The sequence below is a fragment of the Vipera berus genome, assembly GCF_964194415.1.
Source record: "Vipera berus genome assembly, chromosome: 3".
NCBI lineage: Eukaryota > Metazoa > Chordata > Lepidosauria > Squamata > Viperidae > Vipera > Vipera berus.
The window spans coordinates 193,111,033-193,126,628 of NC_138204.1; the positions used below are offsets into that span (position 1 = coordinate 193,111,033).

At 49.0% G+C, this 15,596-nt stretch overlaps 1 protein-coding gene across 2 annotated transcripts; it reads left to right on the forward strand.

The window, feature by feature from the left end:
* The first annotated feature begins 2,506 nt into the window (after nt 1-2,506).
* On the forward strand, nt 2,507-12,364 carry OSR2 (odd-skipped related transciption factor 2). Of its 2 annotated transcripts, none has more exons than XM_081322520.1 (4): nt 2,507-2,637; nt 8,156-8,964; nt 10,219-10,318; nt 11,821-12,364. In XM_081322520.1, exons 2-4 carry the CDS (start codon nt 8,231-8,233, stop codon nt 12,001-12,003), a joined length of 1,017 nt encoding a protein of 338 aa, XP_081178646.1. In that variant the 5' UTR covers nt 2,507-2,637; nt 8,156-8,230; the 3' UTR covers nt 12,004-12,364. The 2 variants fall into 2 exon arrangements, with proteins under 2 accessions (XP_081178646.1, XP_081178647.1); XM_081322521.1 differs by having other exon boundaries at nt 11,903-12,364.
* The last annotated feature ends 3,232 nt before the right edge of the window (nt 12,365-15,596 follow it).

Below are 15,596 nucleotides of genomic sequence, written 5' to 3' on the forward strand. Positions count from 1 at the left end.
TGCTGCAGTGCAGAAAAGTTGCTTCGGTTTATTGGTTCTGTCTTTGGATCCACCTGTTTCGGATAGAAGAAAACTACTCTGGGCGTGAGAATGATGAGCTTAACGCTAATAATAATCGCTAGGTTGATAAAAATGTCAAATCCAGTCTGAACATCAGGCTGACTGAGCGACTAACCATAATAATAATCCCACGTCCTTAGGAAGCACTCAATAAACGGATAAAAATACCAGTCAGTCTAAATATCTGCCGGTATGACCAACCATAATAATAAATGACACCATAGGTTCTTATTTAAACAAGAGATTTCCCAAACTTTGCAGTCCAATAAAGAATATTAGTTAAATGGAAAAAAAAATAAAGATTAGAACTTCGGGAGATAATTGATTTAATAGTGGTTTGTTTTATACGTATGGAGCAGTAGAATGTAAAGTCTTAGAAAATACGGTCCGCATAGTAACATCAAATACAATTAGAGTGTTTAATGTCTATCGCTGATTTTCGGTGGGGGGGGAAGGAGGGGGTTGGGTTGCTTTGACATAATTCCCGAAGTTCCTGCGCCTGATTTAGATACGGACGCAGAAGTCTACGAAAGAAAGGTTTGATTTATGACCTGACCCTGTTTTCTCAAAGAAAAAGTCACTTTAGGTAATGTGTAAGAAGGAGAGAGAAGGGGTGGGGGGGGAGAGAGATCTCTGTCCCTTTAAAGCAGGGGTCTTCAAACTTGGCCCTTTTATGACTTGTGGACTTCAACTCCCAGAATTCCTCAGCCAGCAAAGCTGGCTGAGGAATTCTGGGAGTTGAAGTCCACAAGTCATAAAAGGGCCAAGTTTGAAGACCCCTGCTTTAAAGCCAAGTTGCTATCCAAAACATAAGTAAACAGAGCGGTAGAAAAAGAAAGTGGAGGCGGGCTTTTGAGGGGCGGTCTCCCAGTTTTACAGCCTCCTGAATGTTCGGCGCTGGGCGTGGTCAGAACGTTGAAGCCGTGAACGTTCGACTGGCCGCGGCTCGGGGTGGGACGACGGGCGGGGACAGGACTCTTCGCCGCTCGAACTGCTAAAATGTGATGGACCCGAGAGGGGGAGTTTCAGACTTGTATCAAACTTCGCCGGAGTCGAAAGCGAGGCGCTCCGAGAGAAGCGCGGTCGGGGGGAGAAAAGTGACGCCGGGTCTTTTGCCGACCACCCAGCCGCTAGGGAAAGGCGGAAGGCGGGAGGCGACGGGCCCCGAAGCCATCTCTCGTCGCTGGCTTTTTTTTTTTGAAGCCCTCCCGAGACCATGATATGAATGAGCTCCTGGAGTTTCCCGCCCTCTCCGCGTGGATCTAAATGAGGCGGCTCAGGCGTTAAGGCTGTAGGCTAACGCGGGGCTCCCCAGAGGCCGGTCGGAAGGAGGCTCCGAGGGGGAGGCAGGTAAGCGGCTCCCGGTCTCTCTCTCTCTCTCTCTCTCTCTCTCTCTCTCTCTCTCTCTCTCTCTCTCTCTCTCTCTCTCTCTCTCTCTCTCTCTCTCTCTCTCTCTCTCTCTCTCCCTCTCCCCCTCCCCCTCTCCCTCTCCCTCTCTCTCTCTCTCTCTCTCTCTCTCTCTCTCCCCCTCTCCCTCTCCCTCCCCCCCCTCTCCCTCTCCCTCTCTCTCTCCCCCTCTCCCTCTCCCTCCCCCCCCCTCTCTCTCTCTCGCCCGCCAGACCCGCGTCTGGTCGGCTAGAGAGAGAGGCCGGCCTCCCGGCTTCCAGAAGGGCGCCGGGCGGACCGGGGCGGGTGGCAGCATCCAAGCGAGCGCGTCTCCCGAGTGCCCTCCGCAGTGGGGAGAGAGGGAGGGAGGGAGGGAGACGCGTCCCGATTGCGAGGGGCTGGCCGAGGGAACCCGGGAAGCTGCCAGCCGCCTGCCCGAGGGTAAGTCCCGATTGGCGGGCCCCGGGTTCGCTTTCGGGAAGCGAGGCCGAGGGGGGCCAGGGGAGGAGGCGCCTTTGTCAGCTCCGAGTGGACTCCGAGGTGATCGCGCGTTTACTTTCGGTTTGACCGCTTGCCTAGTCGCTTGGAGGCGGACAGGGTGCGCGTAGTAGCACCGGCGTGGTTCTGCGCTCCGACAGGGCGCGCGGAGAGAGTCCCGTTAGTCGTATTGCCCCGCACATACAAGGCGATTCTGGAAATGAGCTTCTTGCCTTGGTTATACCTGACCGAGCGGAATGACCCTCGTGGGACGCTCCTGTGGAGCCAAAATCAAATTAGCCTACAAAATTAAAAAAAAAATGTCAGATGACTTAATCGCGGGTGGTTTCTTCGCCCCTCCCGCCATCTCCATCCACCAATGTTTGTATACCTGATAGCTGGGACCGCCAAACTCTATTCTTAGCCCCCACCAACCCAACCCCTGCTTCCCTCCCCCCCCTCCTCCTTTCTAGAGCAGTTGGTGGTTTCACTCTCACACCAAAGTCTACGGAAGTATCCTGCAGTCCTGATCACGGGAAGAGCTGGGACAGAGAAGCCCAGTCGCAGCAAAAGAGCATTTCGGGGAGAACTCGTGCTCTAGACACCGATTTTAATTAAATTCGGGAATCCAGTTGGGAAGGAAAGTGACGGGGCGTCTAAATTACAGCCATGTTTGATTCGCGCCTGACTAGCAGCTGCGTCTCCGAGTAAAAGGTACCGTTTCCGACCGTTTCTCTGCAGGCGATTTCCGATTGTCAACTTGGCACCCGGACCTATTTATTCTATGTTGTTCTGGTTTCAATGGCTGCCCATTCATAGCTTAATCAGTACTGTGTGGCTTTCCAAGAAGGAGAAAGAGAGTATGGTGTGTGGTTTGAGAAGCGTTTTATTGCTATGTCCAGCTTGATTTCATGGAAGTATTAACCTTATAATAATAATAATAAAACACTGTCACTTTGAATGTACATCAAAATGAAATTTCGTTGCATACAGCTCTCAAAGGGCTACTACCTCCGATATACGCTCCTTGTTCGTGTACTCCTTGTACTTTCCCCTTGTTATCCAATGGGAAACATGCATTAATCAGTATACAACATGTAGATAGTTGTTGTATCTTGAAACAAAGATCCTTTTGTTACATTGTGCTATTTTCTGAAACAATCGTGAAATCGTTTAACTACTAAAATACCCTCAAAACCACTTTTTAATCTGTTTTAAGCAAAGGGTGTATTACTGAAATAACTAAAAGAGATGAAACCTGCGTTCCTTGTGTCAAATAAACATACCTCCAAAAATGTGGATGTAGGAGTATTTGTAAAATGTGAATCTAAACAACCTCACTAGTTTTGCTAAAAGCAGCTTTATTTGTTAAGTATCTAGGGATCTTACTAAGTTCACTTACTAAGCACTATTAAACTTAATAAGCAATACTTAATAAGCTTAATGATAATAAACTTAATATGGTAAGCTCACTTAATAAGCACTATTAAGATCAATGCGACCTACTTCTGAGTAAACATGCATTGAATTGGCCTATTATAGTGGAAAAATCTAGATACATCTACTCGTAAGTAAGTGCTAGTCAGTTAAGCTCACTTTGAATTTAAGCATGCATAAAATTTTTGTTTAAAGGTGCTTGTATTTTAAGCAAATTTATTCTCACACATTTGAAATTCCTTTTATTACACCCTAACATAAATAGGAAAATATAATCCAGATTTTAAAAACTCATCTTTATGTAATATTTATTAACATAAACTGTAGTTTTTCCTGCAAGTCCTAAATGAGTTTATATTGAAACCAATTTCCACCGATTTTTAATAAGAGTTCTTTCACTAACAGCACAATCCTATTTAAGTTTGCTGAGCATAATCCTAGCCTAGTTTACTCAGACGAATTTAAAGGAATTTACCTGCAGATAAGAATGTATAGGATTCAACAGAAAGGCATCCACCTGCGGCCATAAGTAAATTCTGGTTGAATGAATTCAGCTAAGTTTTTGATGAATGTGTTTGTCTATTTGTTATGATGTCTACGTGGGAGACATTTTTAAGACAAAGCAAGCTATTTAGGTCATTTGAATGGAAAATGTCACATAATATTAGAATTATTCCCAGTTTGGAAAAAAAATAATTTAGAAGCAAGTGCCATTGAAAGCAGTACAACCTTCTACTCTTGGGAAGGGAGAGGGGGAAAACCTGCCTTATCTTTAATGGAAATAGACTTAATTGCTGTGATGCTTCACAGTGCAACTAATTTAATAAAGGACAGTCATTTAAAAGATTTTTTGAGCAAGAGTTCTAGTCTTTGTAAAGCACTCTCACTTGTCTTCTTGAACAACTGAGGAGGTAGGGTGAGGGACTGCTGTTTTATGTAAATCAAAACTCGACTCCAGATCTGCAGACTTGCCTTCTTGGAGAGAGTCCTTTGAAGCAGGAAATCATTTAACACCCACCTCCTTCCCTGTAGAATGGAAACTTCAGTTGAAAAGTCAAGCGGTCCAGGATTAGTGGAAGAGCTCCCCCCCACACACACACACTACCCACCACCCACCCCAGTTCTCACCCGAGCGTGGCCTGACTCCCAGCCCGAGGAGGGTCTGTTCTTGTTGTGGACAGGTCAGAGAGACCCGCTACTGCTACTCAACCTGCCAATTTCAGAGGGAAAATTGGAGCTGGGAGAAAGGAGGGGGAAGCTGTAGCTTATAGTTTCGGTTAAAGGGGCTGAGCTAAGCCACACACACACCTCCCATCAATTTCCTCCCCTGCACGCTGGGACCCCTGACCGCAAGAAAGGAAGGTTTGGAGGGCGCTCGTTTATACGGGAGAGGAAAAAAAAGAATGGGCGTACCTCAAAGAAGGGCAAGCAGGAGAAAAGCCACCCAGGGCCCTTTGGCCTCCGTCAAGCCCAAAGACTGCAGAAAGGCCAGGGCAAACCCTTCACCCGCCCAGGAATGAGACGACGCAGCCGCCGCCGCTGCTGATTCTGTACAGGTCTTTTCCCACGCGCCGGCCATTCTTCGTTCGTTGGGACGATGGGATTTGTAGTCCAGCATATTTGGAACTCACCCGCTTGGGGAAGGTTAGCCTAAATTAATTATCGATTCACACCAGTAAATTATACCGATTTTTTTATATAAAGGGAAAAGAATCAAAATATATAGTCACGCTTAAGCAGGTCGATTCTCCTCCCTCCCCCCCCCCCGGAGCTAAATTGACGCGGGACCCCTTGAAAGCCTCCGCCGCTGGCGAAGATTGCCGCTGACACTTGAGCAAGCGGGTGGCCAAGTGAGTGAGCACAGCCTTCACCTTGGATTCTTTAAAATGAAAAAGTATTTCTAGCGCCAAATATAAAGTGGCACCATCTGAAGGCATTTTTGACTCTGCGCTGCGTGCGGGAGAGGGAGCCAGCTGAAGGGACTCGAGTGAGTTGGGCAGCCTTGTAACTCCCGATTAGATTTTGGTGCTTCTTTCTTTTCCTAAGCAATACCACATTTCCCACACTTTCCACAACTCCGGTAACAGGTTCCAAATGTAGTATAAGAGCGTGGAGCCGGGAACAGGCGAATTCCTACTTCAGGGCAATGGCCATAAGGCGACAATAGGAGAGAGGAAAGCGGGCGGGGGGGGGGGGAGAGGAGAAAGACAGAGGAGCTTCACCTGCTCCTTGGGAGTTTGCTGAGACCAATTTCCCGCCCCGGCATCTCCCCTGTTTCACGCCCGCAGTCCGAAACCCAGCCTTTTCGCGTGGGACCGCCGAGTCGGCCCAAGCTAGATCGCGATTGTCCCTTGCCGAAATTCGCGGGGGTGTCGCTTCGGCCAGCGCAAAGCACGGCAGGCCAAAGCCAGCTGGAAGGACTCCGGGCCGTTTACTTGAGACGCCGCGAAAGCGCACGCGAGCCGGGCGTTGCTTTTCTCTGAGTCGCTTATCTTGATCAATGACTTGTTGCTGAAGGAAGAAAAATAAGCACCGCGCTGCAGGCGGTGTGTGGGTGGGGGTGGGGGTGAGGGGGGGAAGCAAAAGCGGCCACGGATTCCCCCCCCCCCTCTTTGCAACAGCGTTCAACCACGGCCAAACTCAGCCGGCTACTTTGGAAGCCCTGAAAAGGCCTGTGCCTGGGGAAACGTGTCTCCAAACCGTCCAGAAAACCCGCTTCCTCGTGGGACGACTCAGATTCTGAGCCTTGACATTTCCACAGCTTCCCCGCTCCGCTTTCCAGATGCAAGTGTACTAGGCCTTGACGTCCGTTGTTTCCGAACAAGGCATTAGCTGGGCTTCAGGACAGCGACCCCTTTGCCTTTTCCGGCTGAGCTTCAAGGCAGGGCCCTGGGTTCAGCTCCCGGATCGGGACCATGGGCGCCAAGGCCTAGAAGCTGAGACAGGTATAACTGGTAGAGAGAAAACAGACGCAGAGAAGACACGGAGCAACCGACCGGCTCCTTTCCAAGTTTACGCCAACGGAGAGCTTTGGCTGGTCGCTTTTTTCTCTCTTCTTGTTCCTCCTCCTCCCATTACAAATGAAATGCCCGCTGTCCCGAAAAAGCAAAAGGATTTGGCTCCAGCCTCCTCGCACTTCTATTCGCTAGTCAGTTCCGTCGAGAGACTGGTTCCTGCGGCAGGTTTCCAGCCCCCCACCCCCCGGAACTCACACGCATCTACGACTGTTACAGGAGGATTTTATTTCAAGGACAGGGGCCCCCTTCTACGATAGGTCTCCTAAAATCGCGCAGAGTATTTTTCTCTGGGTTAAGGAATTGCACCAACTGCACGGGTTCAGCGCAGGGCTGTGTTCGGGATTCTCTGAACTCTGTTCCCAGATCGCGTGGCGGGAAGAAGTTTATAAAAACAGGAACGCTGGATTCGAATCCACGGCGTCACCGGTTCCCACTTTACGGGACATGCAATGATGCACTTTGGAGGCGGGCTGAAACCATTCACTCGAGGCCGCTGCTTAGTGCGGCTTCTCTTGTTTCTCGCTGGTTAATGAACCGAGCCTGCAAGTAATCCGAGGAGACAGCACATTCCCCTTTCCCGGGAAGACTGCACGTGTGTCTCTCTCCGTGTGGGGACTTCACAATTTTTTCCTAGGCTGCAGCGCCTTTGCCCTTCTGCTCACTAGGGCCCATCCCGCCCTTCCCTGTTTGCCTTACAGAACACCCTCCTTGGAGTATTTAGGCGGCAGGGGATGATCCCTCACCGGGCCCTTCCAAAAAGGGGATCGCTGTTTGCTGAGAGGCAGAATGCAGCTGCTCTTCGCTTCCTTGGGCGGGGGGGGGGGAGTGATTGGAGAGATAGCCGAATCAGGTTCATCTTAATAAAAAAAAAAGTTTCTAGCTCTCAAGTGTCCACGGTGGTTGTGATTTTATTCCCATTTCACCCGCTTCTAAATAGGGCAGTGAACAGTTAACCATTAGCCTAACATGAGGCGAGAAAAATGGGTGTTAGGTCGGCTTGGTGTCAGGGCACCTGCGCTTCCTGGCACGCCGGTGTTTGCTTGGCTGTTTATCTTGAGCACCTCGGCCAAGCATGGCGTGTCTTCGGTTCAGTGGCCTCTGAGTGATCCGCTCGCCAAGTGCGTAACTCTGCACCGTGTTGGTGGTGCTCCCCTGCCAGTACTGGTGGCCTGACTCCCGCCCCAATAAGCTCCAAGGTACCGCTTGCATTACCCTCTCGCCGCTCTGCAGGAGGAGAGGCTTTGGCCCTTTCCCAACGCTCTTTCCTCCGACCTTGGCTGCGATGGAGCTGAAGTCATCAACCAGCGCTGGCAGGTTGGCAAGAAGACTGGCCACCATAAATTGGGATGTCCGGATTGCGCTGCCCACCCGCATTCTTAGCAACTCGCGTGTCCGCGTTTCCAGTTCAGAAATTAGCCAGGGTTTAGTCCAAGACTTGACTGGCCGCCTTCTCTCCAACCCGCTTGTCTTCCCAGGCCGTATCTCTGGTTACCCCAGCCACCGATCCTCCGACTCGGCCGCTTGAAAAAAAAGGGAGCTCAGACCATTTTTTGGTCCCGTTCCCCACTTCGTTGCAGCGCGTCCCACCAGCGTCGGCGTGGAGGGTGGGCATAACCCGGATTAAGGTCTGCCTTGGGGAAAACACAGGGGCCACGCGAGGCTGACAGGCGGTTTAGGAGCGAAAGAAACCACACGCGAGGAAAGGGTCTGTTTGTGCCTCTCCTCGAATAACCCGCAATTTTTCTCCTTTTTTTCTTCATGTTCCTGTTTCTGCTTAGGATCAGGACGCCGGCGCGCGCTTTCCGACCGCCGGGTTCAACCAGTCAACGCAAGGCAAGGCCCGGCCCGGAACGATGGGGAGCAAGGCGCTGCCGGCGCCCATCCCGCTGCACCCTTCGCTGCAGCTGACCAACTACTCCTTCTTGCAAGCCGTCAACACGTTCCCGGCCGCCGTAGACCACCTGCAAGGCCTCTACGGCCTGAGCGCCGTCCACACCATGCACATGAACCACTGGACGCTGGGCTGTTACGCGGCCGCGGCCGCCGCTGCCACTGCCACTGCCTCGGGCGGCGGCGGCCCAGCCGAGATCAGCCGCTGCTCGGCGCTGAGCGAGATGGCGGCGGCGCAAGGTCTGGTGGAGCGCTTTCCCTTCCCGGCCCTGCCCTTCGCCACGCACCTGTTCCACCCCAAGCAGGCCGCCGCCATCGCGCACGTCTTGCCGGCGCTGCGCAAGGAGCGACCCCGCTTTGACTTTGCCAACCTGGCGGCGGCCGCCACGCAGGAGGACCCGCCCAAGGCGCACGCGGTGGCGGCGGCGGCGGCCGCGCAAGCTCAGGGCGAGCTGGCCAAGCTGGGTGGGCCTCTGTCGGCGGCGCTGGGCAAGCTCTCCCCCGAGAGCCGGAAGCCGGCGCGGGGCCGGCTGCCCTCCAAGACCAAGAAGGAGTTCATCTGCAAGTTCTGCGGGCGACACTTCACCAAGTCCTACAACCTGCTCATCCACGAGAGGACCCACACCGACGAGCGGCCTTACACCTGTGACATCTGCCACAAGGCCTTCCGGAGGCAAGATCACCTTCGCGACCACAGGTCAGCCTTTGGCCCGGGCCGCCGGCCAGGCAAGGAGCCCCACTAGGCCTCCTCAGATGGAGGGACTGGAGACCCGCCCGAAGGTTTTACTCGTTTGGGCTTAATCGGGTTTATGGAGACCCTGGCTTACTTCGAAAGGTGTTAAGTGTTTTCTCCCCAAAACCATAGTTAAAATAAATCAAGGCTTAGAGCGGCTTGAATACAATCCGAAGCTGAATTCAAATACAACACTAAGCCACGTTGTTGTTTGCTGCGAAGCCATTGCTTCAGTATGGTTTGTGACCCGTTCAGTAAATCCTAGTTCAAACAAATCATGATTTAGCATGATGTAGGAACAGGACTATCTACTGCAGACCCAATCTAAACGAGAGGTGTTCTTATTATTCCTCTGAAGGTCAGTAGGGTTTATTTCCAAGAAAATAAAGTGGGAGCCAAGGATTCAGTCATTCTGTTGATTTGCCTTCAAGCCTTCATCTGAAGGCACATGCCTGATTTTAAAGCCAAGGGATTTTTGAGATTGTGGGGCTAAACTACTTAAATCTCGTTGGAGCAGGAGGCAGATTCCTATTGCTTTGAGGAAGAATGATCCACTTTAGTCTTATTGTCTTCAGTGAAACATATTTCTAAAGTTAGAATCTCAGTTTAGAATTCTCCCTCACTTGAAGGTCCTCTGATGTTCTTGATCATGTTTCTTGCCTTTGCTTTTTTTTCCTTTGCCTTGGGGCTATAATATAACTATCACTAAAGACTTGGCAGTAAGAGCACAAAAATATTTATGGGTTTGTAACGATATACAAATCTCTACAAAGAGAATCTTTTTGTGGCTTGTTTTGAGAAGCCAAAGAATGTTGGTGTCTCTATTCCACAAAACCCCTACATTCTCCTGTCAGATTTATAAACTTAAACGCAAACATTCAAGCTGATGTTAATCAAAGGGCAATTTTGATTAACTTCACCTGGAATTACCTGCCAAAGTAATAAATTGGGCTTACACCCATGAACATTTATATGGGATTACATCCTTGCTAAGCATGTTTGCTCAAATATATGCATATTTACCCAGAAATAAGCTTCTCCTATTCAAAGGGGCTTATTCCAACGAAGGCAATTATTTTAAAGGGTCTGAACACGTTAATGAACAGGTAGGCAGCATATAATTTTGGTTTTAAAAACTTGATTGTGCAGAAGTTGGGCTGGTTATGGCACTTGTGGGTATAGAGATATTGACTCCAAACCCTTTTGGTTGATTTTCAGGTATATCCACTCCAAAGAAAAACCCTTCAAGTGCCAAGAGTGTGGGAAAGGATTTTGCCAATCCAGGACCCTAGCTGTTCATAAAACCTTACATATGCAGGTAAGATCAGGCTCAATTATTTTACAGATTCTATTTTGATTTTAATTGATTATGAATATAAATGCACAGTAATTATTTTCCAGATGCAAAATAAGAGAGAGGTGCTTTTTAATCTGAAATCTATTGTGCTATTTTTCTCAGAAAACAACACAAATCCATATTTAATGTATATGGTGTTCATAACATGGGCATTTAGATGGCGAGGACAAGGGGGCAAATGATGAAATGTGCAAAGTGATATCAACATGTCAGTTCTGTGACTCACTCACTTGCATCAGATGCAAACATGTAATAGCATTTGTGTTAAGATATCTCTGCCTGCACGCCATCATTTTGAAGTATAGTAACTGCAATTTATTACAGATGCCCTATGTTTCTTTTGGCTACTAACCCCCCCCCCCAATAAACACTCAATTCTCAGAGAAAAGTAGGATATTAGTCAAATAACAACCATAAACTAAGTAACATTTCCTAGGGACTGTGAGCCTATGTACATTTACTTAAGAATATATTCCAGCGAATTAAGCAGGATTTATATTTGAGGAAAGATAGGCTGGCTAAGGTAGACTTCACTTATTCAAGACTTCCATGCTCCAACACTTGAAAAAGCTCCTTAAGTAGCCAGACAATTTTGAAGCAACTTACCAATGGCTAAATGAGATGTGCTCTTTGATGGAAAATCCCAGAGTAAAAAGACTTGCTTTGTGGAAGACTTCTCACTTACAGAGATGAACTGAGTCTCCCTTGGAAGCCGGGTGGATTAGTAGGAGACTTTTCCCCTTAGATTCCAGGAAGTGGGAAGTGCAAAGCAAGGACGACTGGCCTTGACAGGCAGGAAGATATGTCGGTGCAATTAAGACTATAATCTTAAACACACTTACAAGGGACTGAGAGTAAATAAATAGGCCTGCTTCTGGATTCCAGATGCATTTTCTGGAAATACTTGTGCCTGCAGTTAAAACTTCTGTTAATGTGAAAGTAAAGCTGTGATTCTGAGATCAGCTCCAAAGAAAATTGACCAATTGGGTAGGGAAAAAAATGAAATCATGCACATGTTTGGATGCACATAAATAAGGGTTGAAGAAAGGTTAGTCATTGAAGCGTATGCAAATTCAGATTCTAAATTTGAAAATGTATTTGCACTTATTTGGGAGTAACCCTTACTGAATCCTATTGGAAAGTAAATTTGCATAAAACCAAACTATAAATGCATGCACAGTGCAGTCCTGTGTACTTTAGTCTGTAGTCTTCAGTGTTGTCTATTACTGCCAATTTACATTTGCACAGAATTGCATTGATTTTTCTGTCTGTGAGGCCTTAGATTGCAAGTTTATTTTGCCTTGCCATGTTCTTTTTGTCCTACAGCAATTTAATGAGGCCAAAAATGAGAGCAGGGTGGGGGTGGGGGGGGGATGGTGGAAATGTGAGTGAACTTTGAAAAGCTCGATAATCCAAGTAGTTTGTCAAGGGTTTAATCCTTTGCTTGCTTCAAATCTGAACAGGAATCTCCACACAAATGCCCCACATGTGGAAGAACCTTTAATCAAAGAAGTAACCTGAAAACTCACCTTCTCACCCATACAGACATCAAGCCCTACAACTGTGAGCAGTGCGGCAAAGTGTTCAGGCGCAACTGTGATCTGCGGAGGCACAGTCTAACTCACACCCCGCGGCAGGACTTCTAGAACAGCCGAGAACCCCTCCCCTGGGGAGCTAATTCTGGCTCAAGGACTTGAACTGTAGCGTAATCTTTATGTCCACATGGGTGATGTGGACAGGTGCCTCTAGGGGCTTGATTCCAAGTCCCCTAGTGCCAGCCGGTCCTCTTTCTGCTGTGGTGGTGGGGGCTGATACCTGTTCCAAGCATTCTCCCTGCACCGAGAGGGCCAGCCGGTTTCTTGTATATAGTAACAAGAGCAGCTCATTTTCGAGCTCTGCACACCAATATGTTGGCTTTCTATTGTCTTACCAAATGCACATTGGTACCAACAGCAAAACCTAGGAGTGAAAATACTTTTTTTCAAATTGTATTTCCAAATAAACACTTTCCCTCCAAATATAATTCTCCTTCTGAGTTTGAATAAGTCACACACTTTACTTTTCCCTCTCCCTTTCTGATAATTAAAAAGATCCGAAATTGTTCTTTGGAAAAAAAAAGAAACTTTGTGAGAGATGTGTGCCTGTATTTAATTGGGGGGGGGGGGGAAATCTAGTCTCTGCAGTTTTCATGGCAGGAGTTTTTTTTTGAAGTGGTTTCCCACAGCCCCTCCCTGAGAGAGGGCCCAGAAAGAATGACTGACACAAGTTACCCAGCTGGCTTCATGATCTCACGGTTTCCTGGTTTTGAGAAGTGAAAATCTATGCGCCTTGAATCAAAACTTGATCTTGAGTGCCTCTGGATGGAGGACCCGCAGCTATGCCAGTCAAAACAGATCGGGCAGCTATTCTTTGTGTGTGTCGCCTCTCCTGATGTAATGGCATGCCAGCCACAAGCCGCCCTGACACAGCTGAGTCGTAAATAGCTAATTTAAAAAGCTCTCTTTTTAATATTTGGGCTAGAGAAGGACACAGAAGGGTGCAAAGATGATAGCTGGGTATCCTCCATAACTGACGACATAGGCAAAGTGATTTATATACTCAAGTCTTATGTTGGAAGAACCCCTGTTAATGTTGGACCGAATTTAGTACAATTGTATTTACTGGTGTGTAACTGAGTTCACTGGGACTTATTTGCAGGTAACTGGATAGGAATGCTTATAGTAGAAAAGGAACTCTACAGATCCCCTGTGGAAACCTAAAAAGTGTAGATTGTGCTCGTTTTTTTGTGGAATCCAAAATCCTGTCTCTTCATTGAATCCATTGTGGAATCTACCTCCATAATTCTGTGGGATTTACTCTAAAATAAATTGCCCCAAATTCATACAGTTGTACTCTGTAAAACAAGTCCAGGTTATGGTCTTTACTTCTGCTCCCCTGTTCCCTCAGCAGGCGTAAACCATCAGCCATGGGTAACGTGCTAAATTGGCTGTTCACAAAGCAGAGAAATAGTGGCTTGCACACACACACACACACACACACCCATGGTCGAAGCGTTCGCGTTTGGGATGAACTCAACCTGTGGGTCTCTTTTGCTTCCCCTTCTTCCCCTTACCGATAGAGCTCCAGGATTCAGCCCGCATATAATGGTTGAAAGAAAGGCAAGGGGGGGGGGCGGGAAATGCCTTAAAATCCTCCCTAAAGCCTAAAAGGATTTATTAGTTACTTATTGGCAACCGAGCCAGCTCTTCCCGAGAGATTTGCCTCCTTTTTAGACTTTGAACGGAGGCGGCTGCAGCTGAGAGACAGGGACTTTACACTGCCCAAGACGAGCCCGGCCGGGAAGCTCTGCAAAGCAAACAGCGCGGCTTCAATAAAGCTGCCGGTGGGGCGGGGGCCGCCTCGGCCTAAGGCAGGGGTCTTCCAACTTGGCCCTTTTATGACTTGTGGACTTCAACTCCCAGAATTCCTCAGCCAGCAAAGCTGGGAGTTGAAGTCCACAAGTCATAAAAGGGCCAAGTTGGAAGACCCCTGGCCTAAGGGCTTCCCGGGAAAACCGCGAAGACTCCGCCAGGCCCGCAAGGACGCTGCCCTCATCGCCACTTTATCCCCGGGGGTGGGCTGGGGGGGCGGAAACTTCTACCTCGGCGCCCAAAGCGGCGCCTTAGCTGTCGCCGAGTCCGCAGCTAAAAGCTGCGCGGGGTCGCCGGCCACAGCCCCGGCAGAGGCAAACGACAAGTTCCGGGTGGAAAGGGCGGGAACCCAGGCGGTTGTGGAGATGTCGTCGTCCGTCCCCCCCGACGGCTCTGAGGCTCGCCTTGGCCGTGCGGGGGAGCTGCGCGGAGGGCAAGGAGGCGAGCTTGCCCGGGCGCAGCGTGAGGGGGTCGCTCGAACGAGCGCGGCCCGAGGCTTTCCGCGCCGAAGCCCGGATGGGCGGGGCTCGTGATTGAGATTGTCGCGATCCAGTTTGGAAATTGTCACGCCACAGGTTTTGCTACGAGTCCCTTGGACTGCAAGGCGATCAAACCGGTCAGTCCTAGAGGAGATCAACCCTGACTGCTCTTTAGAAGGCCAGATCCTGAAGCTAAAACTCAAATACTTTGGCCACCTAATGAGAAGGAAGGACTCACTGGAGAAGAGCCTAATGCTGGGAAAGATTGAGGGCAACAGAAGAAGGGGACGACGGAGAATGAGGTGGCTGGATGGAGTCACTGAAGCAGTAGGTGTGAGCTTAAATGGACTCCAGAAGATGGTAGAGGACAGGAAGGCCTGGAAGAACATTGTCCATAGGGTCGCGATGGGTCGGACATGACTTCGCAACTAACAACAACAACAGCAAAATAATCGACGGCAGCTCAAGTCATCCATGGCTACAGTGCACGGGTTTTCATGTAGAAGTCTCTCAGGATGGGCAACCTGACCTTTCCAAATATTCTTGCCTACACAGCTTTCACAAGTCTCCGCCGGGACAGCTTGCGATTGTGTGAATTGCAGTTCAAAACATCCAGAACACAACACAGCTTACCTGCTTCCCTATATTAGGCATCGCCTAAAGTGGAGATGTAATTAGATTAGAACGAACAGAGGTAGTCTGCAAAGATTGGACAGCTTTTAAATGAGAGCAAAGACGTTTAGGAAACTCAAAAGCCTTGGTGCCATTCGTTGGCTGTCCAGATCTTTGCAGCCCAAATTTGGTCGTCATAATAAATCAAAATGCAGCAGTAAGCCTCTGAAACATGGTACGTGAATACTATGTGAATATGCCATCTTGGCATCAGGGTTGCAAATGGCAATTCTTTGTGACCCTCAAAACATTGGCTACAAGTACAGGCATGGCAAACCAAAGGTACAATTAGTTTTAATTCTGAGATGAGACACACATTTCGGGCAAGCCAGAAATGCTCAAATGGTGGTCTGCGGGGATGGGCATCTTCAAAGGCCATCACTCATGGTCCTGCTTTGCTCAGATGTGGGTGACCTTTACCAAGCTGCTGGAACCAGCCAAGGCTCTCTTCTTGATTGTAACAGCAACAGCTCTTTTAAACCACAAGAACTCCTGAGTGCTGCCCAAAGTGATCCTGCCAAGACTGAGGAGCCTTTTCCCAGCCTGCCCACCTCCTTCTGCTAAGAACAGATCTTCCCGGGCATCTTCCTTGCGTGCCTAGTCCAGGCAACTGGTGGCCGGTCCTGTTGGGGAAGAGGAGAAAGCCAAGGAACTCCTTCTCCCTTTTCTTAACTTGAC